This window comes from Protopterus annectens, chromosome 1.part2 (assembly GCF_019279795.1).
Source record: "Protopterus annectens isolate FY-2018-M chromosome 1.part2, PAN1.0, whole genome shotgun sequence".
Classification (NCBI taxonomy): Eukaryota; Metazoa; Chordata; order Ceratodontiformes; family Protopteridae; genus Protopterus; species Protopterus annectens.
Window position 1 is genome coordinate 953098313 of NC_056727.1, and position 24270 is coordinate 953122582.

The following is a 24270-nucleotide window of genomic DNA, read 5'->3' on the forward strand; positions in this document are numbered from 1 at the left end:
GTTGGATCAACATCTGTATGGAAGGTAGAAGCAGTCTAGAAGGGAAGACACTTACTCTTAAAACGTTAGTTTAAATTGGCTATGCAGTAGAGCGCACAGGCATTATATATAGATTGCATGGTTAAATATTTTTTTCTGTTTTTCAACAGTTAACTTATTTACATTGAAATATTTATACATCATAGATGGCAGTTTTGTTCACTTTCGTGTGCATGTTAAAATAACTGTACCATGTAACAGTTTCCCACTTGATACAATATTGGTCTACCTTTTTTCCACTATGTTGGATGACTGTGCATTCATATCAGTCTAAACACTTCACAGTACTTAAGAGTATACAATTAAATGTTTGTGTAACATTAATATAATAAACAATTTATCTGTGGTAGAAGTTGGATGTATCATTTTTCTACACTTTTGAAATTATTCAATCTCATTTACTACCTTGTTTCTTAAAAACATTAATAAAATCCCATCATACACTGATCTTGCTTTCTGTCATATTCCACCACGGTTCACAGCTATCTTTGGTAATCTGGTTGTTATTTCATCACTATTTACCATGTCTGTGTAGTCATGTATGCAGTGCTCCCTAGACACTCACAAAACATTCTGCCAGCCAACAGGCAAACATTCTGGTTAAATTGCCTTATAACAACTTAATGTTGAAATGCCACATAACGTCCGATAATTTTCCTTTTTTGTATACATTTCCTACTTCTGTTTTCATCCTGTTTATACTGCTGTAATTCATGTCTAAATCCCTGTGTTTCCATGAACCAGATTTCACTTAACTAGTGCTTTTATTGCTCTATTCCTATGGCCCATTTTATCAAAACATAACCAGGTCTTTCACTTGTAACAATATAAACTTTTTTTTCCCCCAAACATCTTTATTAAGTTTTCACATATGACAAAGGCAATCTTATATTTATATAAATGAAAAACATACAAAATGATACCACTTTAGTTGCAGTTTACATCACAGACACCATTGAAACAACTGTAGTTGCAAACATTATATGTCACTTAGAAACCATCCAGTCATTGTCAGTTAAGCATTATATAGCTCATTCAAATCCTGCCTCTTAAACCTTGTTTCTGCTCTGCATATATTGTTCCCACAAATGCATTTTTTGCCTATGAAGTTTGCTGTTTCCCGTTTCTAAAGATCCCAGTTCCATTTGTTTTATGTCTGTTACCATATTCACTACTTCTGGTAAACTTGGTCTAGACTTTGATTTCCATTTTCTAGTAATTGCTTTTTTGGCAGCCACCATAATTAGACTCAGCAAGGCTTTACTCTGTCTAGAAAATTCCGATTCTGTAGCATAACTCAAAAAAAAAAATAGTCTCCCCAGTCAGTCCATTATGCTCACGCAGCATCTCCAGCAGAGCAGTCTCAGGGAATCCCTAAAGTCTGCCAGCTCTAAACTTTTTCATCAGATTTTATAATTACTCACAATCAATTTATATCATGCCCCAGAATTGACCAAGACGTCCACTTGTCCATCAAGCTAAACAACAGTTGACAGACAAGGAGAACCTTGTATGTCTTATGTTCCAGATTTTCTAAATTTCTAACAAGGTCTCCTATTCATTTAGTCAAGTATAGCCAGCACGGCTGGTATCTCTTAACTCATCTCATATCCTCCCATACATGTACTCATATTCAGGCATACACAACATACCCTTCAGGAATAAGCAAAACTTCCCCAGTCAGGGTAACTAGTCTTTCATTAAATGTAGATGATGTGGAACAGATTCTTAAAATGTTTAGTCTCTTCAGCTAATCTTCCTCCTTTGGCACTTAGCTAGCCATATTCACATCAATCTTTTGTCTTTTACAGTCGTACACAATTGCAGTAACTCACAGTAGTTTGTCCCTTAGCAAGCCAACATTTTATGTTTCAACTCGTACCAATATTTACTGGTACACAATATCACTAATATTAGCTAGTCTTTTTATTACTTATGTTTATATATAGATGGTTTCATATGCCTTTGTTTTGTGGGCAGTGGGCAGTCATACACTGAGTAACACTTGATGTTTGAAATCAGTTTTTATGTTAAAGATGTTTCTTTTTGTTCCACATTATCCCTAGAGTTTCAGGCAAATATCCTTTCAGTATGTACAGTTTCTATGTGAAAAAAAAGAAAAATACACATACAGCTTAACCAAGCATATAACTGTCATCTTCAGAGTCCCGTAGCTGTAGAGGTTATTGGCTAATACAACTGAAAAAGATAACTAACCTTTTTTTTTAATAAACATTTTTATTGTTATCACGTATGACATAGGCAGTCTTACATTTATATAAATGCAAAACAAACAAAATGACACCACTTTAGTTGCAAACATTATACATCACAGACACCATTGAAACAACTGTAGTTGCAAACATTTTATGTCACATATGATCTATCCAGTCAATGTCAGTTAAGCGTTGTATGCCTCATTCAAATCCTGCCTCTTAAACCTTGCTCCTTCTCTGCATATATTGTTCCCACATTTCCCATTTTTTCCTATGTAGTTTGCATCTTCCCTTTTGTAAAGATCCCAATTCCAGTTGTTTTATCTCTGTTAATATATTCACTACTTCTAGTAAAGTTGGTTTAGACTTTGATTTCCATTTTCTACTAATTATTTTTTTGGCAACCACCATAATTAGACTCAGCAAGGCTTTACTATGTCTAGGCAATTCCGATACTGTATCATAGCTCAAAAAAAATCATCTCCCCAATCAATCCAGTCCACTCACGCAGCATCTCTGACCGAATGGTATGCAGGGAATCCCTAAAGTCTGCCAGCTTATTGCACTCCTAAAAAATATGTTCCCAGCCACCTCTTTCTTGCCCATGGCATCTTCCACATTTGCTCTCTATCCGAGGAAAGATTCTTTGGAGTCTAAAAATATCTATGTAAACAGTTCCAGGTAAAGATGCTAAATCTTCTAGATTTTGTTGCATATTTGGGAGATATGCATATATCTCCCATTGTGTCTTTGTGAGTTGCTTATCCAGTCTCACTTCCCAATCCTTTCTAAGCTGATTGATTCTTATAATTGTCATGAAGTATTTTATATGCTTTACTAATTCCTGTTTTAAAGGCAGCTTCTTTTCTAGAGTCTATTAAAAACTCCACCAGTGCTGGGTTTCATTTAGGTCCCCTCTATTTATTTTTCTTTGCCTGTACTCTGCCTTCCCTGTCAAGGATTGATCTCAATCTCTAACCTGCAGTCCAAATACATTCTTGGCCTCTCCCCATTCTATTACCTTTGCCTCCAATACCTTGGTTCCATTGCCAGTTTACTCTAATAAATTCCAGCCCCCCCCCTTATTATCTGTATCCCTAATTCCAGTCATCCCTATAGGCAGAATCTCTTTTCACCATTCTCTTGCTGGTTTAGTTCTTGGAATACTCCCTGCTATTTTATGAATATAAATACTCTATGTTTTTTGTTCTCCTTAAGAGTCTGCATCCAAAATCCCAATCTTTCCTTATTTCTTGAGCTTCCTTCCTGTATCATCATCATTCCTTTCCACTCCTTTGAATTATAGTTTTCTGCTTGTGCTATGCTCAAGGACCTTAAGTGTGTTGCTCTAAAATACCCCTCAAATTGGTTAATCGTAGTCCGCCTTGTTCTGTTGGAAGAATCAGCTTACCCCACTTGACCCTGGCTGTCTTCCCTTCCCAGATAAAATCCAGAGAGATATAAAATCTATCTAGCCTAGTCCAGTTTTGTATCTTGGTGCATAATATGCAGATGCACTCTGTACTCCTAGTACTGAATTCACATCATCCTTGCCAAACATTTTCATAAATTTCTTCAAAAAGCAACCCTCGTTTGTTATATTTTCCCCTTGTTGGCCCCCCAGAGACATCTTCACTGTTGCAAACCAATTTTTTTTAATTGCTATCCACAGCTTCTCCTCTTTTTGATAAAAATATGCCTGACCTGTATATAAGACTATAGGGACTAAAAACATTTTAATTGCTTGCATCTTAGTATCCATATGCATATAACAAAGCTTCCAGTTTCTCACTTTTTGTATTATCTTCTGTTTAGTCTCTTCCCACATATCCTTAGCTGCCACAACAGTCATTTCTAATCCATACTCCTAAGTACTTCATTTTATCATGTCCCCATAGACATAGATATTGTTAGACCAATTTGTGTGCATTTACATAATTTACCGCTACTGCCTTTGTTTTAGCTTCATTAATGTTGTATCTCGAGAAGACTGAAATGGTCTTTAAATGTTCCACAGCACTGTAATCTGCCTTTCTGGTTTTGTTATGTATAAAATATCTGCAAAAAGAGCAAGCTTTTCCTGACTACCATACCAATTATATCCTTGAATTTCTGAGTCCCTTATTTTCTTTGCCAAGGGTTCTAAATATAATGCAAACAACAATGGGGAAAGCTGACAACCCTGCCTGGTTCCTTTACTCAAGCAGGGACCCCACCAGCTTTAATTTTCACCTCTACTCCCTCATATGTCCTCATAATCAACCTTTTAATTGTATCAGGGAAAGCAAATGCTTCCACTGCCCTGCTCATGAAGTCCCTGTCTACTCTGTCAAATGTTTCTCTGCCTCAAGACCCATCAATAAAAGTGGTATTTTTTTACATTCTGCTTGCTTCTGGATCATCAGTGTTCTGTTAATATTATCAAATCCCCTCCACAAAACCGCACTGGTCCATAGTTATCAATTTTAGTATCTCTTTTGCCATTCTTTTAGCCATTATAGACTTAAACACTTTAAAATCATGGTTTAGTATTGAAATGGGCTTGTATGAAGCTGGATCCAGTGGCTCATTACCCTCTTTAGGTATTACCATTACCACCACCTTCTTCCAGGATCCTGGTACATCTCCTCCTTTTAAAATACTGTTAAACAAAACCTTCCAGATCTTTATCAGTTTTTTTCCCTCCTAACTTCCAAATTTCCACAGGAATACCATCTATTCCTGGGGACTTTCCTGTAGGTTGGTTATAGGTAGGCATTTTTATCTCATGTCTTCCTATCCTGTTAGTAATCGAGTCTCTTCTACCTCTAACTTTGGCATATTTAATTCTTCCATAAACATTTCCATTTGTACCATTTCCTGATTTCCATATTTCTCTGCTTTTTGTAAACTTTCATAAAACTTTTGAAATATTTCTAATACTTCTACAGGATCTTCTTGTTATCTTCCTTGTTATAGGCAACCTAAGCTTGGTGACGACCCTTTCCACGTTTTTTTGCCTGAGTCTTTGGGATAAAAGTTTTTGTGCTCTAGAATTATCACAAAACAGTTGCTTTAACAACAGTCTTTCTAAACTTGTGCATATTATCAAGGTAATAGCTTATTTTCTGTTTAGCATTCTGCAATTGCTCCTTTTGCTGTTCTGAGGGATTCCTCCTATTTTGCAATACTTAAACATTTGTCAGTCCCTCTAATTAATTTTCGTTATTTCTTCACCATATCTCACTTTCCTTTATTTCCACCCTAGTTTTAAACTCCATTTTAATTTTATCCCACTTCCTAGCTATATTTTGAAGAAAATTCTGTCTTCTCTAGTAGCTCCTGAATTAATTCCAAAACCCATTCCTCTCTTTTCAAGCGATAGGTGGGGAAGTGCCAGTGTCTTATTTTTATTTCATTACCTTGCATTTTTATTTTAGTTAGTCATTTGTGTATGATCTGAAATAGTTATTGGGTGTGTTTCAAAACGTTCAATTAAGTACACATTTTCCAGAGAGATATAAAATCTATCTAGCCTAGCCCAGTTTTGTATCTTGGTGCATAATATGCAGATGCACTCTGTACTCCTAGTACTGAATTCACATCATCCTTGCCAAACATTTTCATAAATTTCTTCAAAAAGCAACCCTCGTTTGTTATATTTTCCCCTTGTTGGCCCCCCAGAGACAGCTTCACTGTTGCAAACCAAAATTCCAATCTCCACCTATAAGAAATATTCCTTGCTGAAAGCTGATTATTTCTCCCAGAATTTTCTTAAGCTCCATTATAGCAGTTTTAGGTGGAATGTAAATGCATACCAGTGTGATCCTCCTCCCCCCTAGCCAGTAGCCCCTTAGTGCTATGTATCTTCCATAGTCATCTTTTTTTTTTCTATCATTATTGGAGCTCCTGTTGTAGTAAATATAAGTACTCCTCTTTTCCTTTGCCCCAGATATTCCTTTGAATAACCATCCTGAAAACCTTTCTTTGTCAAATTTTCGTGTTCATTTCTTTCCAGGTGTGTTTCCTGTAGCATTACTATTTGCACTCGACATTTTTAATATAGTTCACTACTCTCTCTTTTTATATTTATCTGTAAGACCATTCATATTGAAAGACATTACAGAGCATCATTTTCTTATATAGTTATTATTACCACCTTTTATGTTTAACTGCTTTTTTGTTTAACTGTCTAGTTCCAACTTTTATGTTACATGCATGTATTGTTCAGCAGGTTGGTCTTTTATACACTTGTTTCTTGTCATATCCATTTGCACCTATTTGATTTTTTTTGAAAGCCCTCAAACAGAACAAACAATCCCCCAACCCCCCCCTAAAACCTATTAACTTAATAATAACGCAGAAAACTATGTACATCTTCAAATATTGAAGTTTGTGCTTCGTAATAAGAACAAAAGTACTAAGTTGATAGCCACACAGACAGGCTACAGTTAACCAAAAAGAAAGGTTAGTCATGCTAAGACACATGGTACAGCTTGTGCTATGAGTAAGTACGATTTGATTTTGTCTAGCTTTATAGCTCTCCCAGCTGAGAAAACACTTGAATGCTTTTCGAAAACACTTTCTCCAAGCCATTTCTCTTTATCAAATTGTCTTCTAGTGACATGCAAACCAGACATAAAACTGACTGCTAAGGGTACCTTGTTTGCCGGGAAAAAGCCTTATAATATTCGGGTCTATATTATAATCGCGAAAGCTGTCTTTCGCGAATACATGTTCATCGACACATAAACATCAAAGAACAAGAACAGCGAAGTACCAAAAAAGCAAAATGGAGAATGCCAAACACATTCCCAGAAGCCATACAGGTAAGGTAAACCTAACTGTACAAACCTTACCTAAAACACTTTTTCAAACATTTTTGCAGGGGGGCAAGCCCCCCTGCACCCCCCTACTTATATATACCAACTCCGAGACCGCACTACAGTGGAGAAAAGTATTCATTTCCTCATCCCCACAATCACCCTTCTGGCCAAGAAAATCCGTTCGGTATTCTCCATTTCACTCTTTTGGTACTTCACTGTTCTCGTTCTTCGATGTTTGTGTCGATGAACATGTATTCGCAAAAGACATCTTTTGCGATTCTGATATGGACCCATAATATTCAGTATTCTTTTTCATTTACTTGCTTTGTTTTAAACTTGTTACTGGATAATGCCTAGAATCATAACCCAGTCATTCCCCTATGCAAGCAATGGGAAAATCACACAGATTCTTCTTTTGTCATACTCTGTTCACCTGACTCTCCCTCTTTTTTTCAGTGCAGTGCTTACATTTCGTAAAACTGAACAAAGAAAAAGCAAGAAGGGAGAAAAAGAAAAAAAGAACAAAAGGCACCTGTTTATATTAATATCCCCTTACATTTAAAAAAAATGAGAAAACTTCAAATCTAATTGGTTTTGTGTTATCTTTAAAGCTCTCAGGTGTGGGGAAAACCCCTGATTGTATTCAGAGAACATCATGTCCTAGCCAGTTTCTCTGTTTTTTTTTCTTTTCCTTTAGCCAATCCCCTTTCACCAGACTGTCTCCAGTTTCTCTTTATCAGATCGTCTCCATGGAGACATGAAGACCAGCTGCAGAACTGCTACTTAGTAAACATGCATTTGGTAAAAAAAAAAAAACCCTCATAATATTCAATTTTCTTTTTCATTTCTTTGCTCTGTCTTAAAACTAATCAATCTAAGGTCCTTAAGCCAGTCATTTCCCCATGCAAGAATGAAACAAGCACATTAATTTTAAATTTGCCATGCCTTTTTAATCAGGCTCCTTTTTTCCCATTGCATTGCCTATATTTCTCAAAACTATACAAGAAGAAAGAGAAAAGAGGGGAGAAAAAGAAAACCACCACCACCTGTTTACAATCCCCATTACACTTAAAAATAGCATGCAAAGAAAACCATGTATCACAAATACACTACTATTAAGAAAAGAAAGTATTTTCTTTACTTACAGTTAGCTTTCTCCCCTCTCTTCCCCTCCCAAAGCATTTTTCCGAACATTAATGACATGAAGTAGGGCATATACTTTAGAGTCCCCCAATATTGCATTGTAATCTCACATTGTTATTGGTTTTAGTACTGTTCTTCTCCATCACCCAGATCCTGTCTCTGCTTCATTTCCAACATACTCTTAATTCTTCTAGTCAGCTCTTATGCTCCCTTCCTTCTCTCCAACATTTTCCTTTGAAATACTTAAAAAGGTTTCACATGTACAGTCTCTCTGTGGTCTTTATTACCATAGGAACAAGAAGCAGAATATCCTTCTGTTCACAGCACTGTTTTTGTTGGACAGACTTTTGTATTGCCTCCTTAGCATGCACGTCATCAGAAAATGATTTTGTCCGTCAGGGAAGAATACCTTAAAGACAGCTGGATACAGCAGTTTGAATCTCACACCTGCGTCTAGACATTCTCTGAATAGTGGAATTAATTTACTTCTTTTTTTTCCTGGTGTACAATGAGTAATCATTTTCCACAGACACTCTGCTGTCTCTCACTTTTAGTATTTTGTCTTTCTGGCACAGTTTTGTCAGAATCAACTCCTGCTGGTTGGAAAGCATCTTTAAAATTAATGGTCTAGGTCACTTTCTTATAGCTAGGTTTGGAGCATATACACACAATGTGCCTTTTCAACTGTCATCATCTGGTGTGGAATACAACTCCAGTTACTTATTTGTGGTTTCATAAATGTAATGCAGTTCCTTCCAGCTTCTGTGGTATAGCTGGAATTCCCAGGTTTTCCCCTATGTGCTATGTCTAATTCTATTATTTTTTTAAACATCTCTTGTTGAGCATTCTCATATTCAGCCAACATTTTCTTTATTTCGACCTCTGATTTTTGCAGTTTTATCCTGTCATCTGAATATCCATTTAAAGCTTCTTACATTTTTTCCAGCCTTTTGTTGTTTGTGTTGATATACTCCATCAGTGTTTTATTTTGATCAGGTCTATATGCAGTTGTCTTGTATAATCCTGTAAGTTATTGGAAGTCATAGGTTCTTAGGTGTGTACTAGGCTAATGGCCCTGGAGCCTTTACAAGCCTAGCCCATAGGATTACCCTGGCATTGTGCCACCCAAGCTTAGTTCCTAGTGCCTCTGTCGAGTAGAGCCACTGGAGTGATCCCCGAGGTGAATTTTCTATTTCCCATCCACTCATGAAGATCTATTTTAAAGAGGGCCAGTGAGGTGCTCTGCTTGACATGTATGGGAAGTCTATTCCATAGCATGGGCAGTCTCTGGGTTATGAACCTGTCCCCTCCAGCATGTTCTGTTGATTGTGGTAATGAGGTTGAGGTCTCTGGAGCATGTGGTGCAGAGGGATTGGGATTTCTTTAGATGTAGCATTTCTAACAGAGCTGGGTCAGACATGGCTTTGTAAGTCAAGAAGAGATCGCCTCTAAGTAGGCGATATGAGACAGAATAGTTGGAGTTTTTTGAGTCTGTCCATAAAGGACAAGTGTTTAAGGCCTAGGATCCTCTTTGTGAGGTACTTTTGCAGCCTCTCCAGTTGTTGCAGGTGTCTAGTGAGGTACATTCCAAATGGGGCATTGTACTCTATGATTGGCCTAATGAGGGAAGAGTAGAGGGAGACAATGACCTCTTTCTTCCTGGATGCAAAACCCTTAGTAATGAGATGTGCCACATAGAAGGACTTTCTGACCACAGTGGCAACATGGTGGTCAAAAGAGAGGTTGCTGTCAACCTCATATCTGAAGGTTGCATTGTTTTTTTGCTGAACAGCTGCAGAACTTTCCCAGTCAAGTGTTTCTTCCTTACTTTTGTAGCTGATTTTTTTCTAGGTCTTCTGTATGTCTTTATTTCTGGCATCCAGGCAGTGCATCTACTAGCCAGTTACTAAAGTGTACCCATAAACACAAGGCTACTGGCCTTCTCTGTTGAGTTTCTGTTTTCACACTGGGAGAGCTAGAAACAAGCAGTTACTCAGTGTGCAGCCATCTTGGAAGTCCAGGTAATTAACCTTTTTGCCTTAAAAAAAAAGTTATAGGGCATAGCACACCAAATGTCGATCAAGTAAAAAACAGCTTACTTGTTTAATATTTCACCACATTCAAGCCTGAACTCTGCATTAACTTTTCATATGATTGATACTCCTCTGTTTCCTAAGGTATTCAGGAATCATCATTGTTATTTAGACCCATGGTTACACATTTTGCTTATTACCTCAGCATATCCAGTTCGTACTTGATATTAAGACTTTCATGTATTTGATACTTCTTCATACTCCACTGCATTGGAGCAGCTTTAATTAGTGTCATAATTATTTACTTGTAAAGTTACAAAGTCTGTTTTGTTAATTTGGGTAGTACTTCAAATTGCATTTCAGCCTTTGTTTAGATTCTTTCATATGGGTGGTAAGTCACCATGTTTTATATTTAAACATCTCCAGGAAATGACATAATTCTTCATTCATACGGTTGCATATGGTAACATGTTCGTATCTCCTACCTCAACAAATACTGTATCATCTAAACAGTCTCTTTAATCATTGTCTCAAAACATACATACTATAATCACTGAATAAAAATACTGACACTGCTTTAAAGTAAGAAATAATTACTTGTCAGATACCTATGCCAAGTTTTCCCTTTTCACTAGTATACTACGTCAACATTCTTGACTAACTTGAATGCTTTAATGAAAATACCACTATTACAAAGGTCATGCATTCAAGTAGACATATTTTGCATCTCAAGTCGGCTTGTTTCTGGGATCTTTTCTCCACTTCATTCACTTTCCCTTCCTGATTGCCCTCTCTTGCTTTAGCAGTGTCAAAGTCCATTCCTGTGCCTTTTTTATTGACAAACAGCTTAACCAATCAAGCAGTAATTCCTTTGTGTTTGCCATTGCTTCATCAGCATTTTCAAAATTTAGTAACTCCCTAGTCCAAAACACTTTCAGTGTAGCAGGTAGTGACAGTTTGTACTTCATTATTTTTTAATATATTATTTTTTGATTACACAAACCACAGGAGATATTTCAGTTACCTATACCTAGTTCCATTGGCTTAGAGGGATGAGGCTGGATGCCGGCCCAGGCAACATGAGTTTGATGAGTGGTTCAGGTGTTTGTTGGACATAGCGTGAGGAGGATGGGTTTGCTATCTATGGATGGAAGGAAGGAAGGTCGACTTGGGCCACCCAGAACCACAGCCCTGAGGGGTGGTAATGTATGGACAGCCTTGGAGCAGCTTTTTCCTACCAAGCTACATGCATAGTAATCCCATCACAGGAGCAAAGAATGCACTTGGGGAATGAAGGCATTGTGGCAACTCTGGTGACTTTGTTTACATTATCCCTGACCAGGGACCTATAACACATACTCTCATTGTGCAGATGTTAGTGACAGAACAAAGTATCCTTCTGGCTGCCTGAATGATAGTCCCTCTGAATGACTATTGTCCACATGCCTGGGATATGTAGTTTTGGGGGTAAATGAACAAGCTTAAGTTAAATTGGAGGAGGCTTGATGGTGGGTAGTTACAGAGGCAAATAGCATAGAGCAAAAAGTTTAAGGGTCAGCTAGAAATAACCTTCTACTGAGTTGCCACAATTGCTTTCTTGTACTCTATAAAAAAAATTTCGTTGTTATAGGTCTTGGCTTCACATACTCAACATCTGACTCAGTAATGGCAAATCCATTACTGTTACAATCTTACAATTCCAACAATTTGCTTTGCAAAACTTGTCCAGTCAGCCCTCTTGGTTTTTACATAGTCAGTCAAATCTGAAACATTTTCATATGCCAGAATTCAATACAAACTCAAATTTCATCTTCTTGCATTGTCAGCCATTTTAACTAGTTGTTGTTGTTCCTGCTGAGTGTGCTTTATCATCGCTGCTACCTTTTGCTAAACCAGAAAAATGTGATGCTTAGCAAGTGACCATTTGCTGATTTTTCAAAAAAACTGCGTTATCCACTACAACTCCTTCCAGGTATTTTACACATGTTAAAAAATGACCTGCCATGTTCTGCAGTTCTTTTATCATCTCCAAAACATTCCATTGCACTAATTTCCTGGGATCTGTAGTGGACAATCACAAAGCATTCTGGCCAGCCACGTCCAGCTCATGACTTGGTGCATCACCATATTGCTCACTTTCATCTGCACATTGTTTCCTCCATCATCAGTTGACAACCAACAGTTATATTTCTGCATATTGAAAGCCTTGTCAAATAAACTAGTTTTAATTTAGATTTTAGTGGTATTAATTATTTGAGATTATAAAGTGACTAAGGAAGCAACCAGTTTCACCAAGTACCATGAGACTCCCCCTCCCCAAGTTGAAGCTCATCTTAATAAATGACCTACTTGCTGGTCTACTGGCACTACATGTATAGTGATGTCAGTGCAGTAAGAGTGTAGGTGTTTCCATAGGAATATCTGATTCTGAGGTCATCTTGCACCTGCGCAGTCACCTCCTTACTACCAGTCAGTGTTTTTACCATCCCCACACCCTTTCCAAGAGAGGAGAGGGAAACTTCATACAGTTCAACACCACCCTGTAGTCACCTGTACTGGAAATGGGAACTTTGTCCTTCTGTGCCATTTGACATACTCTAACTTATGTTACTTGATGTAGGGGGCCTATGTTGAAATAAGATGTTGCAGTTTGTGTGAGTTGTCCCTGTGATATCAGATAGTTGGATATCTTCCTCCTCCTATTAGAGAAGTTTTACTTTGGATTTCTGTCTCGATGGTGAGTTTTCAGAAATAAAGGTTGTGCTACTGCTCATTAGTATTTTACTTTCCTTAAGGGAAAGCACTGGAGAAGAGCAGTTGGTTACCTTGTATGGTGTCTAGCTACATATATTCTCTCTGATACTCTGATGTTACAATGATCATGCAGAGTACGGGGGGGGGGGGGTGGAACTGCTAAAAACTGGCTTTACTAGAAGTTATTTTGATTTATGGGGTTTATTACCAGCTGAAGCTATCTTTCACAGAAATGCATTGTATCATGTCATCAAATGGCTATGTAACTACTGTGTGATACAGAAGCTATTTTAGAGATGGTGTGTTTTGGGTGGAAAAGTCTGTTCTACTTGTTTAACAGCTGAATTAATGAATAAGTTGGTCTCTCTGTGCGGCTTGTAAATATGCTGTAGAAAACATGTAAATGTACAGCATTTTTTAAATAATTTTATTAAATTGTCATTTAAGGCATAGTCACACATGCAATAACAGAAATGAAAAATCTTATTAACATGTTTAATTTATTGTACATAACGTGTATTTTTTTTTTAAACAACTGTTCACTCTGATACCATGTAAATTGCTCAGTTCCTGCCTTTCCCTTAAACCTCACCTTCCTACTGAACATGATTCTGCATGTATTCCTAGAATTTTTATATGTTTCTATGTAATTTGCTCCTTCCCTTCTCTAAAGATCCCACCTTCTTTTTTTTAACTCTCCTGTGCAGTTCTCAGTATTTCAGTTACAGCTGGCTTGGATTTTGATTTCCATGTTGTAGTAATTGCCTTTTTGGCAGACAATAACATTGAACTTTGTTTGGCCTTACTATGTCTAGGCAGTTCAGATCTCGTGCCCTGGCTGAAAATAATCCTTTCCTAGTTGCAGCTACTTCTTTACTCCATTTCTGACAAGAGTACTCTGTATGGAATTTTTTAAAATCTGCCAACTGATTACACACTCAAGAAACCATGTTCCCAGTTACTTCTCTCTTTTCCATCACACCTCCAGCATTTGCTATCTACGTATGGAAACATTTTATGAAGTCTGCTTGGAGTATATAAATTTTATATATATATATATATATATATATATATGTATATATATATTATATGAATAACCTATGCAAACAGTTGAAAGCAAAAACCTTGTACCTTCTGGACTTTATTGCATTGTTTGGAAGTCATACAGATGTCCTCCCATTTTCCCTTTGTAAATTGCCTTTCCAGTCTCAATTCCTAGTCTTTCTAACCTCCTCTGATTTGTAAATGTGCAGTATTGACCCTAAAGTAGGCAGTGGTGTTGGTTTTTAGCTTCAGATGTCAGACATACAGTAAATCAAGTGCATTGCTTTTGACAAAAAGAGCCCACTATCATCAGCCTTTGTTATTGAAGGATAAAACATTAAAAGGGCAGAAAATAAACAAACTGACTTTTCTGAGAATCACACCTGTGTTAACAGGTATAGTGGAAGAGGCAAAGTGCAAGAACCCTGAAACATGGATGATAACACTGTTATTTAACTACTTCCATAAGGTTTTGGTTCAGATTAATTTCAGTTTTAAACAACCTTCAGATCTCCTGTGTAGTGTTTGTTGATGGGAGCATTACTGTATTCTTTACATGCTTTTTGTTTTACAGAAGCAAAAGATGAGTCCTTGACCAGGACATACGTCTCCCAGCTAAAGAACATTCGCCTTCACCTGGAAGAGTGTGAGCAGAGGCTAGTAAGAAGAATTCAGTCCTCAACAGGTGATGACAATGCCGATCAAAAAAGTGCCTTCCGGATTGCAGAACAAGAGGTAAATAGCAAGTAGTTAATGCTTAGCATCTTCTTGTTGGCTAAAAAATAATGGTTTAAGATATGGCATTATGGCTGAGTTTGAAGTTTGTTTACAGTGCTTGATAAGAATTTAAACCCTTTGATGCTAGACGAATTTGACCTGTGGAGTTGTTACATAGTACACTTTATTGCACTGAACAAGCTCTGTATTGTAATTCCTTTAAATGGCTGCAGATCTATGTACATGAGCTGTGATGGTTGTTAAAAGTCATAGCTGAACCTGTCAAATTATGTTTTCAATTTTATACCTTATCTCTCTTCCATGCCCTTGTTGCTCCAGTGATTCCTGTCTTCTTGTGGCATCAGAAGATGCAAAGGGGGGAGAACGGTAAGAATGGGAGACTGCAGCCGTCATCCTATGGGAGGATAGGATGCTTTTGGTATTCCCGACAGCCATCCCCCTCTTGGATACCACACCTGCTGCTGCACCTGCCTAAGCCAAGCTGCTGCAGGTTCTCACTTCTGCACATTCATAGTTCTTGGATGGAGTGCATGCTGTCTTTGGCTGGGTGTGAACCTCCCCCCAGTCCCATATGCACAAAAGCCCAGTAATAGGCCTTTTTCATTATGGTGTTCTCATTGCAGCTATTAAAAAACTTCCTTCCCTTGTGATAGGAAAATTGATGCTGATCTCCTATGCTCACTCGCATGCCTTCCTAACTTGCTTCTCACTTACCCAGGCTGCTGATCAATACAGGGACATGTGCGCCATAATCAAGGCCAAAGCTGCTGTGCCACACGGCAGGCTTCTGCTCAGCTTTTGATTTTGACTGCTAAGTGTTTGTACTTTTGACATGTGCAAAGAAATTTCTAAAGTTAGTAGTCCTGTAATAAATTGCATCACACTTAAATTCTTTTCTTTTATTTACAGCATCTGCAAAAGGAGATTGAAGGGTTGAAATCTGAAATTTCTGATTTCTCAGAGAAGTGTCAAAGCTTCTTTTTTCAGTCACCCTCAGCAACCAGTGTTCCCAGTCTCCGCTCTGAACTTAATCTAGCAGTGGAAAAGATGGATCAGATTTATGCACTTTCCTCTGTGTATTTGGACAAGTATGTATACCAGGCCTTCATTTAGTGGTTAATCAGTTTAATGTCTTTAATCACCTCTATTGAATTATCACTTATGACGTAGGCAATCATACATTTGTATAAATGAAAACAAACCATATTAATATATTTTCAGTTACAAACATTATACATCACATATAATCTTCTATATAGTCATTGTCAATCCAGCATTACTTAGTTCACTCAGTTCCTGCCTTACCTTAAACCTCATTCCTCCTTCAAAACATTATTCTGCATGTATGGCCCCCCACAATTCCCTTTTTTTATGTAATTTGCCCCTACCCTTTTTTAAAGATCCCATTTCCAGTTCTTTTAAGCCTTTTACTATGTTCACTGCTTAAGATAGTTAGTTTAGACTTTGATTTCCATTTTCTAGTAATTGCTTTTTTGGCAGCCACCAGAATTAAACTTAGTAAGACTTTGCTATGTCTAGGCAATTCAGATCCTGTATTGTAGCTCAAAAAAATGTCCTTAGTTACTCCACTTTGCTCACCCAGTATTTCTGACAGAGTAGTCTGTAAGGAAATTTTAAAGCATGCCAACTCATTACACTCCCAAAAATGTGTTCCCAGTTACCTCTTTCTTCCCCATCGCACCTTCAGCATTTGCAGTCTCTCTGAGAGAGAATTCTTTGGAGTCTGCTTAGAGTATAAAATACCACAAAAACAGTCCAAACTGAAGATGGTAATCAAAAAAACTCTCCAGAAAAGCCACCGAAACCAGCACTGAAGGGAAACAGAACAACACTTGAGCATAAAAAAACGTTATTTTCTGCTTTCAGCCAAGCCAGGACTTCATGAAGTGTGGGTTCTGTCAGTAAGCCAGTTGGCAACCCATCGAGTGACGTAGGGATTTATGCCCAGCTTAGTAAGTTTATCTATGATTCCAGAGTGGGGGATGGTGTCGAAGGCCTTGGCAAGGTCCAAATAGGCTGTGTGGACTGTCTTACCCTTGTCCATGGCTCGAAGTAGGCAGCCAGTTTCAGGAGACATGATTGGCCCTTCACGAACCCAAACTGGGTGGGGTCCATTGTTGTTCCCCAGTGTCTTTGCAAGTTCCATGATAATACATTCCATGGCCTTGCAGATCAGGCTCATCAGACTGATGGGATGGTAGTTCTCAGGATCCAAGGTGGATCCCCCCTTTTGGAGTGGGATAACTGTAGCTGTGCACCGCTCAGTGGGCATGAAGCCTGAGGTGAGGCTATGATTAAACATGACACTTAGGTGAGGAGCTATTCATTTTGTAGTTCATGTAGTACACAGCCCAGGATGTTGTTTGGTCCCATGGATGCTGTATTCTTAGCTTTGGAGAGTGCGTTTTTTACCTGTGTGGCTGTGATTACTGGAATTTGGCAATCTTTCTGTATTGAGATGGGCCCTTTAGGGGGTTAGAGGGGGGTGAAGTTGGCACTGAATCGATCTGCCAGGATATTCGCAGTGTCCTTGGGATCAGTATATTTAATGCCATTCTGTTGTTGCTCAGAGCAGATCTGAGCATTACCATTTAGATTCTTGACATAGCTATAGAATGCCTTGTGGTTGTCTTTGGAATCTTTGGCAATTTTATTTTCATAACTAGCTTTGGAGGATTTTATGAGGGATCTCAGCTGCTTACTGAGGCTGGTAAGGGAGTTTTTTGCATCCTGGGATTTTCCTCTTTTCTGCAACAGTTTCTTCCTTCTGTTGTATAGTTTGTTTATGACAGGGGACCACCAGATTGGCTTACTTTTATTGTTGGAGAGCGTCTTGGTTCTATTTTTGATGGCATTATTCATGCACAAGTGGATATGCTTGTACAGTGCTTTAGCGTAGGATTTGACAGTTGTACTTTCAGTTCCCATCTGCATGGTTGTCATGAAGTTTGTCACTTCTGACTTGAGTAGCATGAAGTTGGCTTGGAGAGGTCCATTGTAGCAGTTTTAGGTGGAGTATAAATGCATGCTAGTGTAATCCTCATCCTTTACCAGTCGCCCCATTATACTGCAAATCTACCAGTATTATCTTTTTTCCTCTTCTATCACTATTGGAGTTTTTCTAGCAATTAATGTTAAGTACACCATTTTTCCTTTGTCCCACTTATCCCACTGAGTAACCATCCTGAAATACTTTCTTTATTAAGTCGCATGCTTATTTCTTTCCAAATGGATCTCCTTGTAGCAGAGCTATTTGCCCTCTGCATTTCTTAATGTAGTTCATTACTCTTTCTTTTTTGTATATACCTGTCACACCATTCACGTTCCAAGATAATATGGAAAGTGTTGCCGTTGTGATAAAAAGTTATTATTCCCACCTGTTATATATAAAAGTTTGTTTTTAAATGTTTGTTTTCAGCTTTTGTGTTACATGCATGCTCTAATGTTTGGCGGGTTGATCTGCTATGCAGTTGGTTCTTTATGTTCTAAACAAGCACAATCCCAGAATACCCCCATAACCTATTAACTTAATGCAAGTTTCATATTAATGTGTTTTGAACTAAAGCACTACCCATTAAAAGTGTGACATGTTGACTTGCCTTGGGAACTTCATTTTTGTTGTCTTGAGGTTTTATCTTAGGAAGTCTTGGGTTTGGATTTTGTCTTAATGCAAACACGCAAAACTGTGTACATCTTTAAATAATTATGTTTAATCCTTCTAAAAGGAACAGCTGTCCCAGACTCACAGCTACACCCAAAGGCTTTAAATTGCCTTATAATGAAGGTTAAGTATACCAAGGAGCATGGTACAGCCTGTGCTTCTACTTACACTAAGTGTTGTCAGTTTTTGTCTTATCTTTATTCTTCTTCTAGATGCAGAAAACCACTTAAATGCTTTGTGAAAACAAAACATTAACTTTTAGCCTTAAAAAGGAATTGCCCTCTTGTCAGTGTTTCTCCACAAAAACATAAGCACCAAATACATAGTTGCCTTCAGCTGCAAGCTTCTCATGTTACATTGTGAACATTATTTGCTAAAAAAAACTTTTCATTACATTCAGTTATCTTATTTACTTGCTTCCGCTTAAAACGTGTTGCTAGATCAAGCCAATAGCCTTAATTCAGTCATTTCCATATGCAAAAGTAAGAAAAAAGTGGATCAGCTCTACTTATATCATGATCTATAAGCTTTTATACCCCTTCCCCCATCTCAGCAACGCATGATTACAGCCTACTCTCTTAAACATGTTTTTGTCCAAGCTTTCTTCTCTCTTTACATTGCAATGCCTCCATCTCTTACAACTAAAGAAGAAATAAAATAAAGAGGAGGGACACCTGTTTACTTTAGTATCTATAACATACAAAATAACTGAAAATGCTTTACTGTATTACATGCAGTTTTTGCAAAAGCATGTTCTATAACAATGCTGTTAAGAACAAAAATGATTTACTTTATAGTTGCCTCTTTCCCTCTTCTCCCCATCCCTTTAATGTTCTTCCAAATATTAATGGCATGAAATAAGGCAAATGCTTTACAGTCCCCTACAAGTTCAGCAAAGTCAAAAAGGCCAAGATTTCCAATTTTTCTTGTTTAACCATATTTCACAAGTGAGATTGATGCTTTGCAATCCCACCATTATTTTCTGAGTTGCTGGTTTTCTACCTGTCGATCTTCATTTCCCAACTCCATTCTGTGGTTTGTTTAAAACATATTTCTGGTTCTAGTCACCTCTTGTGCTTTTCTCTGTCTCTTAACCTTTTTTCTTTAAAGCATTGGAAAAGGTTTCACTGACAAAGTCTCTGTATAAGCTTTATTATCAAAATAATAAGAATCAGAGCCCCTTTCTGTTTGATAGCACACTTTGTATTGGACAAACTTTTGTATTTACTTCTTAGCCTGTACTGCATCAAAATTACTTTGATCCTCCAGTAAAAATGTTCTAAAAGATAGCTTGGTACAGCAGCTTGAATCTCACACCTGCCTTCTCAACATTCCCTGATAGCTGGAATAAATTCGCTTCTCATCTGCCTGGTGTACAGTGAGTAAACATTTTCCTCAAACACTCTACAGTCTCCAACTTTTAATACTTTGCCCTTCTGCCACAGTTTTGTCTGCTGGTAGGATTGCATCTTTACTAATACAGGTCTTGGCTGCTATCTCATGGCCAGGTTGGGAACATACACGCAATGTGTACTTTTATTTAAAAGCTCCTGCTGTGGAATATCAGTCCAGTTGCTTATTTTTGTTTTTATAAAATAAATAGTCTGTTCCTTCCAGTTTACCTGGTACAGCAGAAAATCTCAGGCTTTCCCTACATGCTTTGTACACTTAATTCTAATATTTTTTAAACATCTCTTTAGCAGTCTCATATTCAGCCAGCCTTTTCTTCTTTTCATCCTCTGATCACTGAAATTTTCTCAGTGCATCTGAATATCTGTTTAAAGCTTCCATTTTTTCCAGACTTTTGCTATCTGAGTATGATATACATACACCTTCAGTGTTTCATTTATTTTAATCATCTCTGAACATATTTGTCTTATTTTTCCCTTTAGATTACTGCAAGTCATGTCTTGCACCAAAGCTGGAACTTGAACTCCTTTTTGCTGAACACCTGAAGGATTCTTTCCAGCCAGCGTCTTCTCACATTTTGTGGTTGATTTTCTTTCAGGTTCTCTAAATGTCTTCATTGCCAGCATCTAGATAGTGCATATACTAGCCAGCAACTGAAATTTACCCAAAAAGACAAATTCACTCTCTGTCTTTTCTGAGTTTCTGTTTTCAAAAAAGTTTAAGCTGTTATTCATTGTGCAGCTATCTTAGAAGTCTCCAATCAGTTTAACATGTTAGTACTTATCTTTGTTAAAATGTGGACAGGCCAAGTACATATCACTGGTGATATAATGATAACATAGTTGTACGTTTTGGTAACATGGAATCTTTTTAGTGCCCTTATAAATAAGTAGATATTGTAGTGTATTATTAGTAAATTATTGTAGAAACTAATGCCAATAATCTTTCAGTTACCAGAAAGATGGCCTGAAAATTGCCAAGATGCTACTACATAGCCATCCTTTCCCTAATCTGCTTTGCTTCCTGTTACCTTTGCTTAGCAAGGCTCCCTTTTGTTTGTCTCTCACATCTTTGTTTAATGCTTTACTGTCTACTTGCTTGATTCACACTGCAGTTCTCTTCAGGTATCACTGCACTGTTTTTCTGTGCTGAAAATTATTCAGTACCTCCTAATCTGTGTGTCTATATACACATACTTGTGTACTGATTTGATGTGGGTTGACAGAATTAATAAATAAATGTGTCAAACACATCACTGAAGATACTTTGGTAACATTGGTTGACCTTTACTTACTGCTGAACCACTTCAGATGTCAAGATAGAACCCTGTATGTGCACACTTTTGTGAACTAGGTTTAGTAGATTGTGTAGCATACTAAATGCATGTTAACAGTGATAGGTGAAGTTTGGAGATTTTTGTAATTTATATTATTTTATTTGTTAACTAAGTAACCCCACTAGCCACAAGAATCTCTTCATAGGTTTATAATGGATTACTGTGGGCCAATGACTTGAGTCCTTGCAAGCCTAGCCAAGATTACCAAAATTATACCCATTTTTCAATCCTTAAGGGCTGGAGGATGGCTTAGGTTTGTGTCTATGCCTTTGAGTATTTTACAGACTGCACCTGTCTTTAAGGGACATGGGTACCACCCAGGACTGAATTTATGATTTCCCATCCATTGATCCAAACTGTGTTTGAAGAGGTTCAGGGAAGGGCTCTACTTTACAGGAATAGGAAGCCTGTTCCAGAGAAGAGGTAATCTCTGAGACACACATCTGTCTGTCCAGCATGTTCTGTTCATGTCACAGACCAGGTTTAGATCCCTAGGTTGGGTGACGCTCATACAGTTTGTCTTGTGAATGTGTAACAGCTCCATCAGAGCTGGATTTATGAGTGCCTTGTAGGTTAGGCATAGATCACCCCTTAATAGTCAGTAGAAGACAGAGTAAAGGGATAGAGCTTTTAGTCTCCCTGCATAGGACATGTTGTTTACACTCTGTATATGTGTGTGTGTGTGTGTATATATATATATATATATATATTTATGTATGTATATATATATATATATATATATATATATATTTTTTTTTTCTTTTTTTTTTTTTTTTTTTGGTAGGGAACCCTCTGAGGCCACTTCAGCTATTGCAAGTGCCTGGTCAAGTACATGCTTAAAGGTGCATTGTACTCGATAATTGGTCTGTTGAGGGCCAGTTACAGTGGGGTTATAACGTCCTTGGATCTGCATGCCATGCCTTTACTTATAAGCTGTGCGACATAGAAGAGCTTCCTCACCACAGTGGACACATGATGGTCAAAGTTCAGGCTACTTTCTACCTGTGTACCTAGATCTCTCAACTCTGAGTCCACTCATAGGGGTGTGCTATTAAAGTTGTAATTTGCAGGGGTATTTGACTTCTCAAAAATTATTATACATTTTTTTGCATTTAATTTTAGGCCATGGCTCTGGCACACCCTTTGTATGAGTCCGACCCTTCTGAAGGATATCTGCATCATTGGGGGATTCAGTGATTGCCCCCAGCTTGCAGTCATTGGCAAACTGTCATCCAGAGACCTTCCACATTTGCCTTGAATTCAGAGAAGTATATTCCGAACATATGTGGTCCCAGTGTTGAGCCCTGTGGCACACCACTAGAAATTGGCCTTTTACTGGATCTGGATTCACCCACATTAACCACGTGTCCTGTCCTGGAGAAAACCAGCTATCCATCTGGTGACATAGAGATTCATGCCCAGTTTTCTGAGTTAGTTGTAATACCTGAGTGTGGAATTGTGTCAAATGCCTTAACCAGGTCAAAGTGGGCAATATGCACTGTTTTACTCTCATCCATGGCCCTAGTGACTTTCTCAAAGAAGTCCACCAGATTGAGCAAGCATGAACTGCCCTTGACAAAGCCTAACTGGGTTGGCTGAAGTGTTTAGAGGTTTCCTATGTCTTTATTTATTCAGGTCTATGATTTTTTTTTTCCCATGGCCATGCATATCAGACTAGTAAAACTTATGGATCTGTCACTTCCCAAGTCTGTTGATGGTCCCCTTTATGCAAAGGGATGATTGTTGCTGTCCTTCACTCCACAGGGACAAAGCCATTCTGGAGGGTATTGTTAAACAGAGATCCTAGTGGATCTGATATGAGCTGAATTTATCGGCCAGCAGGTTTGCTGCATCTTCTGGCTGAGTATAGGTGATGCCATCTACAACTAATTACACATTATTGGGTATTGCCCTTAGGATTGTGGACATAACTGAAAACTGTCTTATGGTTATCCTTAGCTTGGATGGATATTTTTGCCTCAAAATGTGCCTTTGAAGACTTGACCTAGTCCCCTGATTTGCTTGTTTGAACTACTGAGGGAGTTTCTGCTGTGTTATGCACAACAATTTTTTTTCTTTAGTTGTGCAAACTATACCAGGGCTTCATCAGGGTAGCTTGTTTTTGTGGTTTGTCCTAAGCTTATTTCAGTCTGGTACTGTCGTTTCTATTCAGTTATTTATGTGGTCATACAGGGTTTTTGTGTACGCTTCCTCAGGCGGCTTCTGTGTTTTCCGGGTTTGGAGGACCTTGGAAATAGGTATGCCTTTACCTAATAGGAGGTAGTTTGCCTTAGAAAAGTTCTTAAAAGTTTGGGGTTAGGTGAGGGTTTTAGTTTTATAGTTATTTCAAGGGAGACAACGTTATGATTTGATATAACCGTGTGGACATCACACTCGGGGGGGGGGGGGTGCAATGCTGTCCCATATTTGTGACGATCAGGTCTAGGATATTTGTACCCATAATAGAAGTACAGACTAACTCCTCCAGGGTATTTGCACTGGCAAAGTCTAGAAATCTTTGAGCCTTCATGTTAGTGGTCATGTATGCTTCCCAGTTAATTTTAGTGACCTGAGTTGCTTAGTGTAATCAATTGCTAACCTATTTGGCAATGCTGCTCAGCATGCAAACCAGTTGCTCTTTGAGCTGGGATAGTTCTGAGTGCTGCCATAATCTCGAGCTAACTAAATGCAGCAGAGCTGCTCAGCATGCAGACTAGTTGCTCCTTGAGTAACATTGGACTGTGGAAAATTTCAGAGGTAGGTTTTATAGGAAAAGTACCACTTCTAGTGATTTGCGTATATACAGGGCACTGCTAATCACTGCTGCTCGAAGCAAAAGCTAGCCTTGTATAAGAGCAGAAAAAAAGAAGTTGTAGACTAGGTCTGCCAACAGGCCAATAAGGTAAGCACACAGTAAGCTTTCTACCAGCAATTCATAGCTCAAGTAGGTGAAATCAGCCCTCTGCTGACACAAGCGTGCAGACTTTAACCCTCTTAATGTAAAATTACTGGTTTGGAGTCCAGTTGTTAGGGAATCACAAAAATAGATGCTTAAAAGAACTGAAAACAG

General features: G+C 38.0%; 1 protein-coding gene across 1 annotated transcript in view; it reads left to right on the forward strand.

The window, feature by feature from the left end:
- LOC122792184 (microtubule-actin cross-linking factor 1-like) overlaps positions 1-24270 on the forward strand; it is a gene marked incomplete in the record, with an annotated part of 3579694 nt that overhangs the window by 1324253 nt on the left and 2231171 nt on the right. Inside the window, 2 exon segments of the mRNA XM_044059907.1 lie at positions 14609-14769; positions 15682-15860. Coding sequence (XP_043915842.1) covers positions 14609-14769; positions 15682-15860 — 340 coding nt within the window.